The sequence below is a fragment of the Cyprinodon tularosa genome, unplaced genomic scaffold, assembly GCF_016077235.1.
Source record: "Cyprinodon tularosa strain WSP-4 unplaced genomic scaffold, ASM1607723v1 ctg1009, whole genome shotgun sequence".
NCBI lineage: Eukaryota > Metazoa > Chordata > Actinopteri > Cyprinodontiformes > Cyprinodontidae > Cyprinodon > Cyprinodon tularosa.
This window is the reverse complement of record NW_024037793.1, coordinates 73,747-93,876: the sequence shown is the minus strand read 5'-3', so window position 1 is coordinate 93,876 and position 20,130 is coordinate 73,747. Positions and strand designations below refer to the sequence as shown.

The 20,130-nt window shown below is 38.8% G+C and overlaps 1 protein-coding gene and 1 pseudogene across 1 annotated transcript; one reads left to right on the top strand and one right to left on the bottom strand.

The window, feature by feature from the left end:
- Positions 1–10,358: 10,358 nt before the first annotated feature.
- Positions 10,359–11,732, bottom strand: LOC119777896 (the record flags this gene model as incomplete). Its single annotated transcript, XM_038276902.1, has 1 exon — positions 10,359–11,732. A coding segment is annotated over one exon (1,374 nt), but the record flags the coding sequence as incomplete, so codon positions are not given.
- A 5,730-nt stretch (positions 11,733–17,462) lies between these two features.
- Positions 17,463–19,839, top strand: LOC119777888 (annotated as a pseudogene).
- The last annotated feature ends 291 nt before the right edge of the window (positions 19,840–20,130 follow it).

Genomic DNA, 20,130 nt, shown 5'->3' with positions numbered 1-20,130 from the left:
GACAGTATCTGGGTTTGCAGCTGCAGAGCAATCAATCAATAGCTGCAATGAATTTTCTAGCTTGTGTAGGGTTGGAGAAGGATCTAAGAACAAAAAGTGATATGGAATGAACGTTATGAGGTTTTAAATAATGAAATATAAAAACGTGAAACAAGACTTACGGGGGAATGAAAGACCAATAGTAGATGGTAATAGATGGACCTGGGAAAGAACAGCTACAATCAGAGAGCTTAAATGGTGGGGGAGGAGTTTACAATGGCACTGCTATGAATGTGAGATAATATCTGGATAATGATGAACAGTTGAGGAAATATAGAACAGACAGAAGTCAACCAAGAATAAACCGAGTATGTACAAAACAAGGGAAAGAATTATCAACGCACATCCATATCCTAACTATTTGCACAATGGTTTCCAGTCTACTGCTACAGAAAAGTTTTGCCCAGACATTGGGCCTTGTACAACAATTCTCATAAACTTCTTTTACTTTTTTCTCCAACAATGAGCTACTATGAATGCGTCACATTACTTTCAACAAATACTCTCAAGGGAACACTCTCAACATGATGCTACCATCGCTGAGTTTGTGATTCACTACATTTGTGTTGAATCTGAAACATCACTATGACCTTTTCAAACAAAAAATATTTTTTTTTAATAATGGCCAAATCTCTTGGTCTGTCCTCTCTGACCATAAACCTATATCCAGGACACATTTGCTTTATTCATGTGGGTAAGTTAGCCCATTGTGAAGAGTAACATCAGATGTCTCGTTTGTAAACGTCAATGCTTACCAAGTTGCTTCTGCTTCAGGTCCTTTAGTGTTACCGTGAGAATTTAAGTCACATTAATAATTTCTCAAGCATAGAGGTGGCATCAAACTCAGGGTCTTAATGCTGTTAATGGTTGTGGTGTATTATGCAAAGCAGTTAAACTAATAGAGAAGAAAATACTAGATTCCTCAACTTCAGTTAAGAGGAAGAATTTTTATTGTCATCATGAGATAGTCCTGTTGAGACACCAGGCTCAGAAAACACATATAGACCTCATACAGAAAAAAAAATAAAAAACATTTATTGAAAAAAGCAAAGCAAGCAAACTTACGGTTTGTTTACACTGAATGCAATTCCAGCAAATATTTGGCCTCATTCACATGATGCCACGTGCTACATTATATAGCATCAGCTTCTATCTGCAGCCTTAACTCAACATGGCAGAACCTGATTTTACTGAGCCAATGCTTTATTTAATTTGGAAAGCCAAATAACAGTGCCAGCACCGATGCCCCTGAGTCAACCAGAGATGCTCCCAGTTCAGGACGTCCTGGAGCTACGTCTCGATGACTGTTGTTTCACGCGATACTTCCATCTGAGCAGGATATGAAAGTGTAATCCTGCTTCAGAAGAGGACCACCAAGACAACAGAGTTAAAGTGAGGAGGTTTTTTGGAGCTCAGACAGGAGCATCTGGTGAACAGATCAAGAGGAAAGACAAGGGGTTCACCACAACAGGGCAGAAGAGATGATTGGCCAGGACCAGCTCTGGAGATAAGGGAATACAGCAGCAGATTGGAGCAAGACACCGGGCAGAGAATGCATGTACAAATCAACATAAAAGTTAATATTTTTTTGACTTCAGTGAAATTTGCTCCAGCTATCGCAGTTTTTGCTTTCACTTGCAGGGTTCGAAGTACATCTTTTACATATGGATGACATGAACATTACTCACTGTGGTCATGTCATTTGTGTTTTGTGCAAACAAACCTCTATAGAACACCCTTGAAAATATAAAACATCAGAAGAAAAAGCCTCTGTTAACTATTAATAGAAATCCTGGAAACATTTAAGTAGGTATATGCATCCTTGGAAGAAAATGTGCTCATTGAAATGTAGCATGTAGGTTTTTCCATTAAGTATAGCTTGTCAAAGCATTCAATGAAATAGGTTGCATCAGGGGTGTTTATGTGTGTATAAACATGTTTTTTTCTGAAGAGAGGTGAATGTGCATCTGTACCAATGTGAGTGTCTAATTGCAGGCGAAATATTGCCTACACACCTTGGGGGAAGACACCCTTTATGAAAGTCTATATGTTTTTGGATTTAACATACCGGTATTACCGTGGTACTATTATTGGGCCGTTGTAGAAATAATCATACTTTCATCCAACCATTTTCGCCCAAGGTACTATATAAATATATATATATATATATATATATATATATATATATATATATATATATATATATATATATATATATAAACACTTCCTCATCCACCACGGGCAGTCTCCCTATTTTCCTCCAAGCTTGGGTCCTTTACTAGAGACCTGGGAGCTTGACAATTCTGCGTTGTATCTTTGCTGTTCCTAGAACTGCGCTTTTCTGGACCAAGATGTCTGATGTTGACACCCTGAGTGCCCCAATGACCACGGGTACCACTAATGCCTTGACCTTCCAGGTTTTCTCCAGCTCTTCTCTGAGCCCCTGGTATTTCTTGAGTTTCTCATGTTCCTTTTTTCCTGATTTTGCAGTCACTTGGTATTGCTATGTCAACCACAACGGCTTTCATCTTTTTGTTTGTCCACCACCACAATGTCCGGTTGGTTTGCTATTACCATTTGGTCCGTCTGTATCTGGAAGTCCCAAAGGATCTTGGCTCAGTCATTCTCTACCATCTTTGGAGGTGTTTCCCACTTTGATTTTGGGGTTTTCAGCCCATACTCTGCACAGATGTTCCTGTATACTACTCCAGCCACTTGGCTATGGCGCTGTCCCTGCTAGGATCTTACACCCTGCAGTTATATGTTGGAATGTCTCAGGGGCCTCTTTGCACAGTCTGCACCTGGGGTCTTGTCTTGTGTGGTAGATCTGGGCCTCTATTGTTCTGGTGCTCAAGGCCTGCTACTGTGCAGCCATGAAATGTGCCTCTCATATATAAATATAGATATTAGAGCTGGTTTACTAGGATCATTTATTTTCAGAAGCAAATAATTGAATAATAGAGAGATCTTAATTGTATTTAATCTTCTTCTTTCATGTGAACCTTGGCAACTACGGCAGCATTCAATTCACAATCACTGTGTGTAAATGCATTTTAGTCCACATTTCCTGTTATTTACCTACAAGCAATGTTAAATTGTTGATTCATCTTCATCTTTGTCAATGTGATGAGACCATTTAGCAAAAAATAACAACGGGGTCTTGTCGAAGAGCACATAATGATAGAGATGGAAAAAAAAAAAGAAACCTCACTGTATTAACTTTGCATTTCTACATCCATTTGTATTGCCATTACTCTAGCTGTACTGTAAACTTATATGTTGCAACATAGCAATGTGGAAAGCACATAAAGTAATCAGGTCTTTTAGTTAAGCTTGGCAGATGTCTTATGAAAAATTTACTATCAAATGCCGTCAAGCACTATTTTTTGTTTGTAGATGTTCAAGTTTGTTAGGCAGAAGGCCTGAGATTACTCAAATGCAGACTTAACAAATGGCTTGTTATGGTTCTCCCCTTTTGACTTTTGTTGATCTTTGGTTTATTTTCATTATATTCAAGCAGACTATAGTTACCCTCTGTTGCCCCCTTATGCTTGTTTCCTTTCCCCATGGCTTCCTTCTAGTTAGTTCCGCTCACACCTGCTCCAAATTCAGCTTCTGAGCCTATCCTTTGTTCTGTTCCCCTTATATTCTCCACCTCTGCAGTCACTTAGTGCTCGTTCCTTGTTGCTGTTTGTTGCTTCCTCATGTCATGATGCGTTTTAAAGATCTCATCCACATGCAGAGATTCACTCAGAGAGCCAGGGGAAAAGTTAACAGGTTTATTGAGAGGTTGACAAAAAACACAGAGAGAGATTAAAAGCCTACTGAAGTCCCACTGCGGTCAGGTGAACCGGAACCGGAAACTGTAAGGGGAAATCACAAAGATCAGTTCAAGGTCCGTAGTGAAAATGACTGAGACTGGTGAATAGCTGGAGAAGACTCACATTAGGGAGATTCTTGGTTTCTCTTGGGTCCAGTTTGTGGGGGGTTTAATCCAGAGCTGAGTGAACTTGTTGGAGGGTAGGACAGGCAGACTTGTGTTGGGTCCAGAGGAGCAATGGAAGGGACTGAAGTGGCCTTGAACAGATCTGGTGAAGGTTTCCCCCTGCTCAGTGTGAATCAAATTATTCCTTCCAAGGGGGGTAGAAGGACCAGGCTTATCCAGTGGATCAAGATGGCATCCTACTGGAGAACAAAGACAAAGGCAAGGCTTAGATTCAGAGAGACAAGGCAAAGGCTAGACTCAGCCAATCTCAGTTTGGCTAGAGTACCCAATACTGGCAAACACTCCGGCGACGAGGTGGTGACAGTCCACAGTTCATGTACTCCTCTGATAATGACCCAATGAGCCGCAGGTGTGCAGGGAGGCCCAGCGAGAACAGGACACCACCTAGTGGTGGGGTTCACTGTGATGTTTTCAGGTCTTTTGTTTCTTTGTATTTTTGGATTTTGCCTCAGTTACTCATTAAATATATAAGATTTACCTCAGCCTCCTGATCTCTGCATTTGGGTCCTCAAAAACCTCAACCCCACCGTGACATTGCGTTTATGAAGATAATTAAAGAACAGAGGTTCAAAATTAGACAAAGATACAGACTTCTAGCACCTTAAGTGAAAGACAAATAACACACATTTTAAATACACACACACAACACAAAAATGGTGTTGATAGCTATGATACTTTTGGACTTCTGAAAAATTGGCTACCTGAAATTTTGACTTTACCCATTTTTTTGTTCAGTACAGTTCCTTTCCAGGTCACCGTTGTTGTTACTGATAAACTTTTTTCAAGATATCTGATGACAGAATTTAAAAAAGGAATATTAAGAACTTGTATGTATGTATCAGGAAGCATTTTTTTAATTCTGGACTACCTAAATCTATGATAAGTGCTTTAATCTTCATGATACCCAAACCAGGGAAGCCCAGCTCTAAATGTGAAAACATAACACCGATAGCCCTACTTAACGCCGACCTAAAAAAGATACTGTATTTATCAAATGATTTTTTTCCTCTATTAAAAGGATGCAAGCTTCAAAATTGGACTTTTTGCCAAATAAACTTATGACGGTATAACACAGGATTTAACTGCTTGTAATACACTGAAAATATTAACTTCTTTCAGCGATTCTAATCCATTATATCAGCTATTATAATTAAACAAATAAGCACAAACTTTCACTATAAACAGATCAGCATACAACCATTATACTGTGCATTACTTCAATGCCAAATATGCCCCCCGATGGACAGAAATTGAATAAAAAACTGTAACCCAATCTTTAGTTTTATAAATCAACAAAAAGCAATTCATACAGTTGGAAGTAAAAACATGATCAGCATTACGTAAAGAAATTCACAAAAGAGCCAAATAAAATGCTACAGTTCACTCCAATATACAGTAGATATACTGGGATTTTGATCCCGTGATTCAATCAATGGGCCAGAAGGGAATAAGAAAATACCAAGGTTTATATGCAGAAGGTTGAAGTTAACATGATGTATTTATAGGTTTTAAACAGAAATGTAACATATATAACAAAACACTCCTTTAAATATCAAAACAATCTAAACCTAGCCCCACCTCTTTACAACTAACACTAAGGTCACCGGGCTTAGTGTTTCTTTAGTTCAGACCCATAGAATTCTGATCAAGGGCAAAGTTACATTTCTGTAACTACTCACCAGAGAAGTGTGGAGTGGTGGCCTAGTGGTTAGGGCATACAGCTTGGAATCCTGATGTTCGAGCCCTACTCCCATAGACTGCAACTCTGGCTCTCTGAGCAAAACCCTTAACCCCAATTGCTCCCCGGGCGCCCCTTAATGGCAGCCAACTGCTCCCCAAGGGGATGGGTTAAATGCAGAGAATTAATTTCATTGCTCTGTACTTGTGACATTATAATGACAATAAAAAAATTCTGGAGAGATAAAAATAATATGAGTACAATTAGGAAAATTCAGCACAGCTGGGAGAGAATTAAACAAGGGAAATTAAATGGGAAAAAAAAGGAAATACGGATTGTGACAACTTGTGGCTAACAGGCTTCCCTTTAACAGTAATTATCTTTTTGTCAGTGTGCAAAAAAACACAGATGAATGGAGTCCGGAACTAATTGTTTTCCCATCAACAGACTCTCCCAGGTGAGCTCTGGATGAGCTCCAGTTATCATAAGCCTTTTGTTTCCAAGCCACCTCTCTTGTTAATGCTCTCCTTGCCCATCTGTCTTGTTTAAAGAAAAAGTCTGTCAGCAAAGAATAATCAATGGATCATTATCTATACTTAAAACTGATATGTTTGCAGTGATTTAATGATTTAGCGTTAATCAGTAAAAAAATGAAAACAACAATTTTCATCTGGATCAATGAGTCTGGAGCCGGCCATTTTTTCCCAAATATACAAACACCTCACTTCTGACATCTGACGGCAGTGACATCACGGTACGGTAAACCTAGCGCCGTTCTCCCCGCTTTACAAGCAAAATCAATGGGAACTACGAGACACATCTGCAATCAACAATAATTATTTTAGAGGACTTCACCATTCAAGAGAGCAATAGTTTAACTAACAATGCCCACATGCATGGCAGTTGGATGTTGTAATACATCGGGTAAAAATGAGTTATTTCACATTTCCGATTCATGATCCACCATGGGTTCATTGCTAGATTGCCAACTTAAAGAGGAAGGATTTGCCATAAAACTTCTTGCCAGAGGAATAACATGTAATAAGTAGCCAACGTTTCGAAGACGAATGTTTTCAAGATGACTTGCACATTGTGACAAAAACCAGATACAGCATTGGGGCTTGATCAACAGCCGATACCACACCATGACGTCACAAACCAGTAGGTGGCAGTAGTGTTCTTTGACAAACATGGATGCCACCAGTAAATCCAACCCAGTCTCATGGGAAAATATACCCCCACTACGTTGGTCCACACTGCAAAACGTAGTGGAGGTACATTAATGGCCATTTTTTTGTGGTACTGTTACATTTCTTCTGCCTATAAGCTTTCTATTGTTTTACGTCCTAGTCACGTGACTTTCAAGATTCCAGCTGGGAGAAGAAAAAAAATATATATAGATGGCCGACATTCGCTCATTTTTTTGTGGAAAGATTAATGACTTGAGTTTGTTTTTGCATTAAAATGAGTTTTGATTACATTTCTATTGAGAAATGTATAGTTTGTTGCCAGAATATTTACTCAGGGAATGTACATATTCACTTGCTTGTTCGTTTCTTGCAAAGATTTTTCAAGATAATGTGAAACTGTAACATTTTGGTATAAACATGGCTGAGATTTCTCTAACTTTTAGTGGGAAAATCAATCATTTCAATCAGTTTCTGCATTTAAATGGGTTTTGATTACATTTATAGCGAGAAGTGTAGGGTTTATTTACATAATATTTACTTAGTGAACATACATAATCACCCGCTTGCTAGTTTTTGCTACGTTTTTCGGATCTCGTCAGGATTATGTGAAATTGCAACGTTTAGGCTGCTACCCATCGCCTAGCATTTAGCTGCCGCCCCGATTCAGCATTGAATTCTTTGTGATTTAACTCCATCTGACGGATCAAACCCTCGCCACTGCGTGCGTTGCGTCTGAGGTTGATTTTCAGATCAATGCATTACGTCGTGGCATACGGGAGAAACTAATTAAACTAGTTTAAAAAAAGGATCATGGGTTAAGATCGGATGTGTTTTATTTGGAAATCTACCGGATCCTTGGTGCATTTAACTTCCTGTTTGGTGCGATCTCATTGATGGATTTTGACCAGATTTTGACCAAAGAGGAACTAAAGAAAAACCAAAACAATTTAAATACACAACCAGCATATCTGGAATCAATGACAGAGAGCATACATAATCACCCGCTTGCTAGTTTAGCAAAAAACTAGCAAGCGGGTGATTATGTATGTTCACTAAGTAAATATTATGTAAATAAACCCTACACTTCTCGCTATAAATGTAATCAAAACCCATTTAAATGCAGAAACTGATTGAAATTATTGATTTTCCCACTAAAAGTTAGAGAACTCTCAGCCATGTTTATACCAAAACGTTTCAGTTTCACATTATCTTGAAAAATCTTTGCAAGAAACGAACAAGCTAGTGAATATGTACATTCCCTGAGTAAATATTCTGGCAACAAACTATACATTTCTCACTAGAAATGTAATCAAAACTCATTTTAATGCAAAAACAAACTCAAGTTATTAATCCTTCCACAAAAAAATGAGCGAATGTCGGCCATCTATATATATTTTTTTCTTCTCCCAGCTGGAATCTTGAAAGTCACGTGACTAGGACGTAAAACAATAGAAAGCGTATAGGCAGAAGAAACGTAACAGTACCACAAAAAAAATGGCCATTAACGTACCTCCACTACGTTTTGCAGTGTGGACCAACGTAGTGGGGGTACATTTTCCCATGAGACTGGGTTGGTAAATCACAATAAATGAAAATGACTCCTAATTAAAACACTTATCATTTATAGAACAGTATGTAATTTAATCCATATTTAAAGTACTTTCAGAAATTTGAATTCTGAATATGACTGGACTGTTTAGCAGTATAGCTGCTATGTTCTTTTTATTTTTTTATTTGTCACATTCTTTAAACTTTGGAGGACAGGTTAAAGAACACCCCAATGAGATTTCTGATTCCTGATGTTCGTGCATTTCAAAGGTTTAAAAACTGTTATCAAAGAGCTTTACATCCATTTCTAAATGATGTGCAGTTTCACTGTATCACCCCTACCTACCTAAAAAAAATGGATGAATAAATTGCAATGTCACAGATAGCCACATTGTAATCTGGAAACAGATAAGTCCAACACAGCTTTACCACATTTAATATTCCGTATCAATTCTACTTTTTTTTTTTTGTTATATCGAATGCTTCCATTACTAGTATTTACAGTTTGCTGGCTTTGTAAAACTGATAGCTGGAAAAATAATAAATGGGATTCAGCCTCTTCTGATAATATAAACTATGGCTTTCTGTCAAGTGATGTGAATCATTTAATTCAACTCAAGTCAGTTTATTTATATAGCGCCAATTCACAACACACGTCATCTCAAGGCTCTTTACAGTTCACCAGATCATACAGTCAATTTGATTCAAAGTTTTCTATCAAAGGAAAACCAGATGATTGCATCAACTCATTGACTCGAACGCAATCCCTCACACTAAGCATGCTTGTAGCGACAGCGGAGAGGAATAACTCCCTTTTAACAGGAAGAAACCTCCAGCAGAACAAGGCTTAGTGGGAGTGGCCATCTGCCGAGGCCGACTGGGGTTCAAGGAGACAGAAGCAGAGATACAAAAAGCAGCTCTAAAAGGCAAGCCAGCTCCCATGTCAGAGGATGAAGAGAGCACATCCAGCCAGTCACAGTCAGAGAAACAGGACTACACTGGAAAACGGGCCGATCTCCAACATCTAGAAACAAAGGTGTTGATGGAAGCAGCACAGCTGATATTTCTCTCCAGGATGGCATCACAGCCAAACAGGAACAGACAAGGCAAAGCTACTCTGAGAAAAAGCAGAGAGAGCAGAACGTTAGAGATTGAACTAACAGATTCTGCAGATTGGGAGAATAGAGATAGAATGAAGCAGAATGATGAAATGGGGTCCCTATGTCCTCCAGAGTCTAAGCCTATAGCAGCATAACTATAGAGATAGCTCAGGATAACCTGAGCCACCCTAACTATAAGCTTTATCAAAAAGCAAAGTTTTAAGCCTACCCTTAAAAGTAGACAGGGTGTCTGCCTCATGGACTAAAACTGGTAGTCGTTTCCATAGGAGAGGAGCCTGATAACTAAAAGATGCTGATGAAGGTTCTTGGTCATCCAGGTCATAGTCATTCCGTAAAAATTCGAAAAATATCCACTGGACTTGGTTTTCAAGATTTGAAGACGTTTCGCCACCTCTCCAGGAAGCTTTCTCAATTCAAATGTCTGGATCCGCAGTGAGTTTGAGTCTTATATAGACAACGCCTTGTATCGCTTGGAAACATGCAATGGTAACCGATGAATGGGTCGTTTGTACCATCGTTAGCCTGTAATATCTGAACCTGTCTATGATTCTAGGGGTCGGTCGTTAAAGGGGGGATAGCCATTAAGGGGGGGATTGTCTCCTGTAATACCTGAAACCTGTCTATGATTGTTAAGGGTTGGTCGTTAAGGAGGTATTGTTCACCGGCTCGGGCGGGTAGGTCCCTCGTTCCTCTGTGATGGGGTGGGGGGTTTGGTGATATCTGGAAGGGATCATGTCTATGATTGAATTGTATGTTTTTGGAAGCTGGAATCTGAGTCCACCACCTCTGTTTAAAGTTGGTTTTTCTCTCTTAACATAGATGGCTTCCTTCACGCCCCTCTCAAACCACCTATTTTCTTTATCCAGAATATGGACATTCTGGTCCTCAAAAGAATGTCCTTTGTCCATAAGGTGTAGGTGTACTGCGGAGTCTTGTCCAGAGGCGGCCGCTCTTCTGTGTTGGGCCATGCGTCTGTGGAGAGGTTGTTTTGTTTCGCCAATATAAAGATCAGAGCATTCCTCGCTGCACTGAACAGCATATACCACTCCGCTCATATTCGGTCTGGGGGTTTTATCTTTAGGATGCACTAGCCTCTGTTTAAGGGTTTGGTTTGGCTTGAAATGTACTGGGATCTTGTGTTTGGAGAAAATCCTCTTGAGCTTTTCAGACACTCCAGCAACATAAGGGATTGTGATGTTTTTGCGTTTAATTTTCCCATCGCTGTCTTCTGTTGCGTGTCTTTTGGATTTCCTTGCTGATTTGATAAAAGCCCAGTTTGGATATCCACAGTTTCGGAGAGCATCTTTGATGTGTTTCTGTTCTTTTTGCTTCCCATCTGTTTTAGTAGGGACATGTTCTGCCCGGTGTTGTAAGGTTCTGATGACTGAGAGTTTGTGTTCCAGTGGGTGGTGTGAGTCAAAAAGAAGATACTGGTCTGTGTGAGTAGGTTTCCTATACACTTCAATGTTTAGGCTTCCATCTCCTTCCATGCTCACCAGGCAGTCCAGAAAGGGTAGTTTGTTGTCCTTGGCATCCTCTCTGGTGAATTTGATGTTACGGTCAACAGAGTTGATGTGTTTGGTGAAAGCTTCCACTTCCTCTAGTTGGATTTTGACGAAAGTGTCATCCACGTATCTAAACCAGTGGCTTGGTGGTGTTCCATTGAAAGTGTCTAAAGCTCTCTTTTCCATTTCTTCCATGTAAAGATTGGCTACAATTGGTGATACTGGAGATCCCATTGCGCAGCCATGCTTCTGTCTGTAAAAATTACCTCTGAATTTGAAATAGGTTGTGGAAAGACAAAGGCCCAGTAGTGTGCAGATCTGGTCCGGAGTGAAATTAGTCCTGTTGTTTAAATCACTATCTTGTTCAAGACGTGTCCTGACTGTTTCCACTGCCTCTGTTATAGGTATGCATGTGAAAAGTGAAGTAACATCAAACGATACCAAGGTTTCTCCTGGAGCCATCCTTAAATGTTTGGCTTTGTTGGCAAAGTCTTTGGAGTTTTCTATGTGATGTGGTGTGTTCCCCACCAAGGGAGCTAAGATATTAGTAAGCTGTTTAGCAATGTTGTATGTTACTGAGTTAATGCTGCTGACGATGGGCCTGAGTGGTGCCCCTTCTTTGTGAAATTTTGGAAGTCCATATAAGCATGGACAGGTTCAGATATTACAGGCTAACGATGTGTAGTGGGAAAAAAGTATTCGACTATTCATCCTAGTTAAATAAACGGAGATCGATGGATTTCACTCAGTCGGCACATTTATTAAAATCTTTGCAAAGAGAGAACAGTCATCATGGCACAGCATTCTGCTCTGTTCTGATCTGGGCAGGGTTCGTTCCCCCCTAGTTACAACAATCGAAAGCAGTCAGAGTCATAACAAATTACACACACTTTGCTTAACAGTAACATGTTATGAATAAACCTTGAGAAAGAATCTGGATTGTTATGGGAAGAAGCTATGTCTGGTCTACAAACAACATTCTGCAGGGAATGGTGTGGCCTAGACAGAAAAACAGACTAAGTGAAAACTTTTATAGTGAGTAAATATGAATATTAATATATAATGAGAGAAAGATATAAATTTTCCCACAACAGTCCACCCTTTCGATTATAAAAGGATATTATCCTTGTGTAATCGATATCATAAAAAAAGGAAAATTTATGAATATAAAAAACTAAGAAACTAAAATTGTGAGTATATGTGAAGAAAGCTAAAACTGAAAATTATGAATATATGTAAAGAAAGCTAAAATCTAAGACACTACAGTAAAATATAAAAAAAATCATAAGAAGAAGAAAAATAATGATAATTAAAAAATAATGAATCAAAAATCCACAACTGCATTAAGTCGGTGGACAATGTTAAATGATTATAATAGATGGAAAAATTATGGAAAGGATTATGATAGCTAAAATATGTTGCCAATAAATAGAACCCTGGAATCACATCTTAGTTGGCAAAAATATTTACTGTTTTTCCCCATTATGATACTTTTATGGTAAAATATCTATTTGCTGAAAATTTTAATTTTTAGTTCTTATCATTATCAGTTACCCTTTTTGTTTCCCTGGAAAGAGAAAAGTTCAAATCAGTCAAAACAATAGACCCCTTCATGTCTACAAACTGTAAGTCAAATTATTAATATGAGCTTCATTAAAAGTAAAAAAAGATCAATCTCTATGCAAAATGTTAAAATCATAACACAAAAATGTTTCACGCAGATGACGAGTTCAGCTCTTCAGAATCAGGCTCAGTCAAAGCACACATTGAAAAGTTGGAGGATTTAATCTCAGCGCTCCTCTTTCCCAATGGTAGCTGAGACCTGATCATCAGAGTTCATTCTCTAATCCAGAAATCTCTGCCAATACTTTCCATCAGCCATCAGGTGGTCATCTAACACTTGGACTTTCTTTTTATTATCAAGAAAATTAATATCAAACACTTAGACACTAAAATGTTAATCTTTGATTAAAATGCAACACATCACAACACATTTCCCTTCTCATTCATGTTGTATGATTTAAAAATCAAAAAGCCAAAGCTGATGTCAGACATCTTCAGGTGGGCGTCTTCATCTTTCTGTTGATGTTGGTCCCTTATACAGGCGACATTTTGAACGTTGTCTACAGAAGAGCTGGTCCTCAACACATCAGGTGGACTACTGATGTGTTAATTAACCAATCAGAGGGGATTATTCTGCCCCTTTATTCTGATTGTTTCCTGGTTCCTTCCAGATGAGCTCCGATGAGCTCTGATCACTTTTTTTATTGACTCTCAGCCACACCTCCTCCTGCTGAAGGATGGAAGGATGGCTGTGATGGTCCTGCATTAGGGTCTCCAGGCACTTTGGTCCCTCTGTAAAGCCTTCTCTGACTAAGGGGGGAAAAAAAGGTCTTGTAGGTCATTTTAATGTGTCACCTGTCAGTCCCAGTCTGGCCAGAGGTCAGTGGTCTGGTCCGTTCTGTGGTTCAGGAAAGGGTCGACCCGTCATGAGCTCATGGGGAGGAAAACTGGGAGTCAAAGTTACCAACATGCTGAATTAAAGGAGCTGAGGGAAGGAAAGATCAGATGTTATCTTACCCTTTCACAAACAATAGTAGATCAAAATAATTTCATGTAGCTTAAAGAACTTTAGATTAAAATTTGAATTTTAAACTTTGTCACAAATCATTGAATTATTCCATAATTTCAAACTTACCCATAATTTCAAACTTACTTCCTTAGTGTTCAGTACCACTTATCACTTCTGCACCTGCAGAAATCCAAACAAACTTCTCCTCAGCAGAGGACTGTGTGTGTCAGTGGGCTGCAGCAATGTAAACAAGCACAGCCTTCTGCTGCTTCCACCAGACATGATGTGTGTGGAAGAAGAATATAGGCTTTCCATCCGATTTCAAGAACGATGTTTCCAAGGCGAAGCAAAATCAAAGAACCAGAAACAAGAGTTTCATGAGGTGAAGAAACACCAAACCAGGGGTCCAAGAAGCTGAACCATCAACAAACATCAACAAAGCTGGTTTTTCCCAAACGCACATCAGACAGTCAGGCTGAGGTGTTCAAACTTCATCCAGAAGTCTAGCAGTCGTTTCTTTAGGTTGTTTATTTATTCCGCTCTCAATTATCAACCCAAATTCCACATGGACTGTTCCAGATGGAAAAATAAACAGCATCTATATGGATCCTTATTAGTTTAGCTTTGCTGTTTTTCTCTTGTTTTATCTTCTTTCCACCCTTTTCTTCATCAGAACAAATAAAATATGTTCTGTTGAAGAAAAACAACAATTTAAGTCAAGTCAATTTAACCTCCAGATATATCTGAGCTATGGATCCATTGAGAATAGATCATTTTAAAGTCTCCACCATTCATCTTAATGTAGGAATTAAATCCTGTTATTTATATCCTCTATCATTGTAATCATTATTATTAATGTTATCGTTATTATTATTATTAAATAATGTTATTATCATCATTATTTCCAATTGAGTCATTTGAACACCGTATAATTATTAACCAATAATTATGTTAAATAAATTTGCATATTTATTCCAGATCAGCTTAAGATAGATTTACTTCTTAAAAAATTGTAAATAATTTAAAGGCAAATTCAATCAGCCTAATTTATTTTTATACAAGCTATTTGTGCTACACACATATAGATTTATTTACCCTTAAAGTTTAATCTAAATCTTAAAGGACCTGTGTCATTTTAAATAATGACACAGGTCCTTGATTATTTGAAGAAATGCCCAATTATTGTTAAACAAGCATAATCTGTTCATTTGATTTAATTTTTTTTTAAATCTGTCTCATTAAACTTTATTTGTTGTGATATTTGAACCTTATGTCAATTCCCTTTATTACCAATTTAAACAGCTGTGCATTATCTTTAACACATTTAACTCCTGCTTTGTTTTGAAAACAGGTGAGGGGGAAGAATGAGCCACAGAAACTAGAAACTGTCCTTATTTTACAGTTTAACCTTAATTATTCCCTCATTTCTATTTTACCAAGACAAAAAAATAGCTAAACTATCATTTCACAAATGGACAACATACAATAGTTAGAGTGGATCCACAGACACTACAGACAACATATAAGACAAACAGATAAGACAAACAAAACACAAACAAATGGCCATAACATAAATGATTAAACGTAATTGTTGTTGCATGCAAACCTTAATGTGTGTCAGGACCTTTTCTCTCACGGGGGGGGGGGGCCCTTAGCCTGCCCATCTTTACCGAACCTCCTGTAACTGGGTCAACGGTAAAATGGACGCTTTTCTGTCTATTTATACGCAGGTACTTTAACTCTAGTCAATAAACAGCGAATCAGTTACTATTCTGCTGTAAGCCAACCATTTATAACTTTATGTCAGGTGCTATTTCAGTTCTAATTCTGAAAGTTAGGATGTTTTTTTCATTTTTTTATCATCCTTGATTTAAATCCATTAAGCAGGTTTTAGGTTTTATTTATTTTAAAACATACTTGTTTTAAATGTGCCAAAAAATGATTATTAATATTTCACTCTCTCAGGAAAATATGCCACTTTGATTCAAATCTTTCAGGAATTAATTATTTATTTTTGAAAATCTATAATATTAGTTAATAAACTCATAGCTTTTATATATTTTAGTTGCATTTACCCAAACTACATCCCATATATTTGATTAACTGTAAGGTTTATTTATTTTAAACACTTAAGGGATGAAAATTGCTGATTTCATTGTTTATATGTTTTAAATGATATAAGTAAATAATAATATTTTTGGAGGAAAGGAAAATCAATTTCTCTTAGCTTTTCATTTAGAGAAATCTAATTCAGATTAAACTGACACATAACTTTAGATTTTATCCTATTGGATTATATTATTCATCCTTTTTCATCTATAAGTTGCTGTTTTGTTTACATTTTCATAAGTCAGAGCAACCATCACCTTTTCTCTGTCTTAGTCAGAACCTCAGACATTCATGGCACAGGGACAAAGCAACAACCACAAAATCATGAAGAGATGAAGCTAATCTCTCCGAGTGGCTGCTGTGGAAATAGAGAATTTGGTTTGTGACTAAAACCTGTGCGCATTTCACAACTACTGTGTCAGACCATGTTTGGACCATTTTCTCTCTCTGGATTTGCCTAAGTTTTCATCTCCAGGTCCGTCCATAACATTATGGAACATGGTGACAGCAGGAAATGAACAAAACGAGACCCGTCCTGTTTTTAAACAACCACAGGCCTGATAATAAACGTTTTGTTTTCCAGTCCTGAAGCCGACATAGGAAAAGACAGTTGCTGCTGAGTTTTTCTCTTTTAAAAAGATAATTTTTGGTTTAGATACTTAAGGTTGGTTCTAATTTGATCAGAAATTACACTAAAAGAATCATGGTTTAGTGAAAGCCAATCAAGCCGTTCATTATCACCCTCATTAGACATTTTCCCATAGATAAAGTCATGTCAGTCAGAAAGTCTGTCAGCAAGCATTTTCTTCATTGCAAGATGCAGAAAGGAATCTAATAAGAGAAAGTTATCAAACTTTTCTTGAATAGTTGGAAGTCTATGGAAATAGAATATGAAATAAAAGAAAAGTAAAAAAAAAAAATATATAATCGATCACTTTACCCTTTACTGATTTCTGCCAACAGGCGGTTTCAGTCCTGGAGCTCCACCACCTCAGTCAAAAAGGTCAGCCACTTCTCAAACAAAAAAAATTATTCAATAATTAAAAAATAATTTAGCACCGGAGAGAAGGAAAGCCTTATGTTGGTGCACCTCCTCCTTGTTTCCCCACAAAAAAAGAAATTCCCCAGTGTCTCTGTCCTCATGGTTTTTGCACACACACACATTGTGGAGCAAGTTGCAGCTCAGGTGAGCTATTAGGGTCAGGGGTTCAGAGCAGATGAAAATCCTTTTGTGTTGCTTTCCCCAGATTTTAACCCATCATTTCCATCCGGTTGCTGTGTCGGTGTGTGTGCCTTGGGGGGTTGGGGGGAGATTGATGCTTGAAGCGGGCTGCCTTTCTCCGGCGGGCTGATGGGAGGGGTACATCTCCTCCAGGTCTGAATTCCAACAAGCAGCGACTCCGATCAGGGAGTCCATGTTTGAAGGGCAGGGAGCAAAAAAACAATGATTAGTTTAAGTTTCAATATTTCAAATGAATAATAATAATAATAAAAAAAATAACGACGGAACTAATGACCCATTCATCGGTTACCATTGCATGTTTCCAAGTGATACAAGGCTTTGTCTATATAAGACTCAAACTCACTGCGGATCCAGACATTTGAATTGAGAAAGCTTCCTGGAGAGGTGGCGAAACGTCTTCAAATCTTGAAAACCAAGTCCAGTGGATATTTTTCGAATTTTTACGGAATGACTATGACCTGGATGACTGAGAACCTTCATCAGCATATTGCACTCCATTTTGGGAAAGACACCCTCGGGATAACGCGTGAGTATGAGAAATTGCTTAGGAAACTTGCAGATTATAGGAATCATCTACGTTTCAATTTAAGATGTAGACAGCAAGGTCTCATTCCCAACAGTCTAAGACTGAAGTCTACTATCAAAGGACACAGGGCAGAAGAGATTCTTAGGAATGCGCACAAAAAGCTGCTTAGTGAGAGGATTAGACAGACTCATTTCACAATTGAAGCTATCTCGCACAAAATAGATCAGATAAGACAGAAGCTATCCAAACTTCTCCCCGAAACCTTGTTTGAAGAAGTTGCTATTTTGGTCAATAAAGCCAAGCTTTCACAACATCATAAAACAAAAGAAAGACAAAAAGCCAAATTCAAAAGATTACAACAGAAAGCAGCATTTAAACAAGAGAGCAACATGACTCAGGAGGATAACATCAAGGTTGAAGACAAGTGGGTAAAAAACCTATCTAGCAGACCACTGACAAAACCAGAGATGGATGTACTGAGTAAAGGCCTGAATTTTGCCATTGCTCCACAAGAAGTACCCATTGTGGAACTGATCACGGCCACTGAATCGGCCATCAGGAACAACAACCTGGCTGAAACGGAGGCAGAGCAACTCAGAATGAAGGTAACAGCCACCCTGTCCAGCGCCAAACCACCTCCTTCCAACCTCACACCCCAGGAAATGAAAGCCATAACATCCCTGAGCCAGGACCAAAGCATCACCATATTACCAGCAGACAAAGGAAGATGCACCGTAGTCCTCAACACCTCAGACTACCAAGACAAAATTATCACTCTACTGAAGGACACTAATACGTATGAATCCTTGAAAAGAGATCCAACCAGCGGCTACAAAAAGAAAATAATAGACTATCTCAAACAACTTGAAAAAGACAAGATAATCAACAGCACAGCCTATTTCAGATTATATCCAGGGGAGGAAATTCCATGCTTATATGGACTTCCAAAAATTCACAAAGAAGGGGCACCACTCAGGCCCATCGTCAGCAGCATTAACTCAGTAACATACAACATTGCTAAACAGCTTACTAATATCTTAGCTCCCTTGGTGGGGAACACACCACATCACATAGAAAACTCCAAAGACTTTGCCAACAAAGCCAAACATTTAAGGATGGCTCCAGGAGAAACCTTGGTATCGTTTGATGTTACTTCACTTTTCACATGCATACCTATAACAGAGGCAGTGGAAACAGTCAGGACACGTCTTGAACAAGATAGTGATTTAAACAACAGGACTAATTTCACTCCGGACCAGATCTGCACACTACTGGGCCTTTGTCTTTCCACAACCTATTTCAAATTCAGAGGTAATTTTTACAGACAGAAGCATGGCTGCGCAATGGGATCTCCAGTATCACCAATTGTAGCCAATCTTTACATGGAAGAAATGGAAAAGAGAGCTTTAGACACTTTCAATGGAACACCACCAAGCCACTGGTTTAGATACGTGGATGACACTTTCGTCAAAATCCAACTAGAGGAAGTGGAAGCTTTCACCAAACACATCAACTCTGTTGACCGTAACATCAAATTCACCAGAGAGGATGCCAAGGACAACAAACTACCCTTTCTGGACTGCCTGGTGAGCATGGAAGGAGATGGAAGCCTAAACATTGAAGTGTATAGGAAACCTACTCACACAGACCAGTATCTTCTTTTTGACTCACACCACCCACTGGAACACAAACTCTCAGTCATCAGAACCTTACAACACCGGGCAGAACATGTCCCTACTAAAACAGATGGGAAGCAAAAAGAACAGAAACACATCAAAGATGCTCTCCGAAACTGTGGATATCCAAACTGGGCTTTTATCAAATCAGCAAGGAAATCCAAAAGACACGCAAAGACAGCGATGGGAAAATTAAACGCAAAAACATCACAATCCCTTATGTTGCTGGAGTGTCTGAAAAGCTCAAGAGGATTTTCTCCAAACACAAGATCCCAGTACATTTCAAGCCAAACCAAACCCTTAAACAGAGGCTAGTGCATCCTAAAGATAAAACCCCCAGACCGAATATGAGCGGAGTGGTATATGCTGTTCAGTGCAGCGAGGAATGCTCTGATCTTTATATTGGCGAAACAAAACAACCTCTCCACAGACGCATGGCCCAACACAGAAGAGCGGCCGCCTCTGGACAAGACTCCGCAGTACACCTACACCTTATGGACAAAGGACATTCTTTTGAGGACCAGAATGTCCATATTCTGGATAAAGAAAATAGGTGGTTTGAGAGGGGCGTGAAGGAAGCCATCTATGTTAAGAGAGAAAAACCAACTTTAAACAGAGGTGGTGGACTCAGATTCCAGCTTCCAAAAACATACAATTCAATCAATGACATGATCCCTTCCAGATATCACCAAACCCCCCACCCCATCACAGAGGAACGAGGGACCTACCCGCCCCAGCCGGTGAACAATACCTCCTTAACGACCAACCCTTAACAATCATAGACAGTTTTCAGGTATTACAGGAGACAATCCCCCCCTTAATGGCTATCCCCCCTTTAACGACCGACCCCTAGAATCATAGACAGGTTCAGATATTACAGGCTAACGATGGAACTAACGACCCATTCATCGGTTACC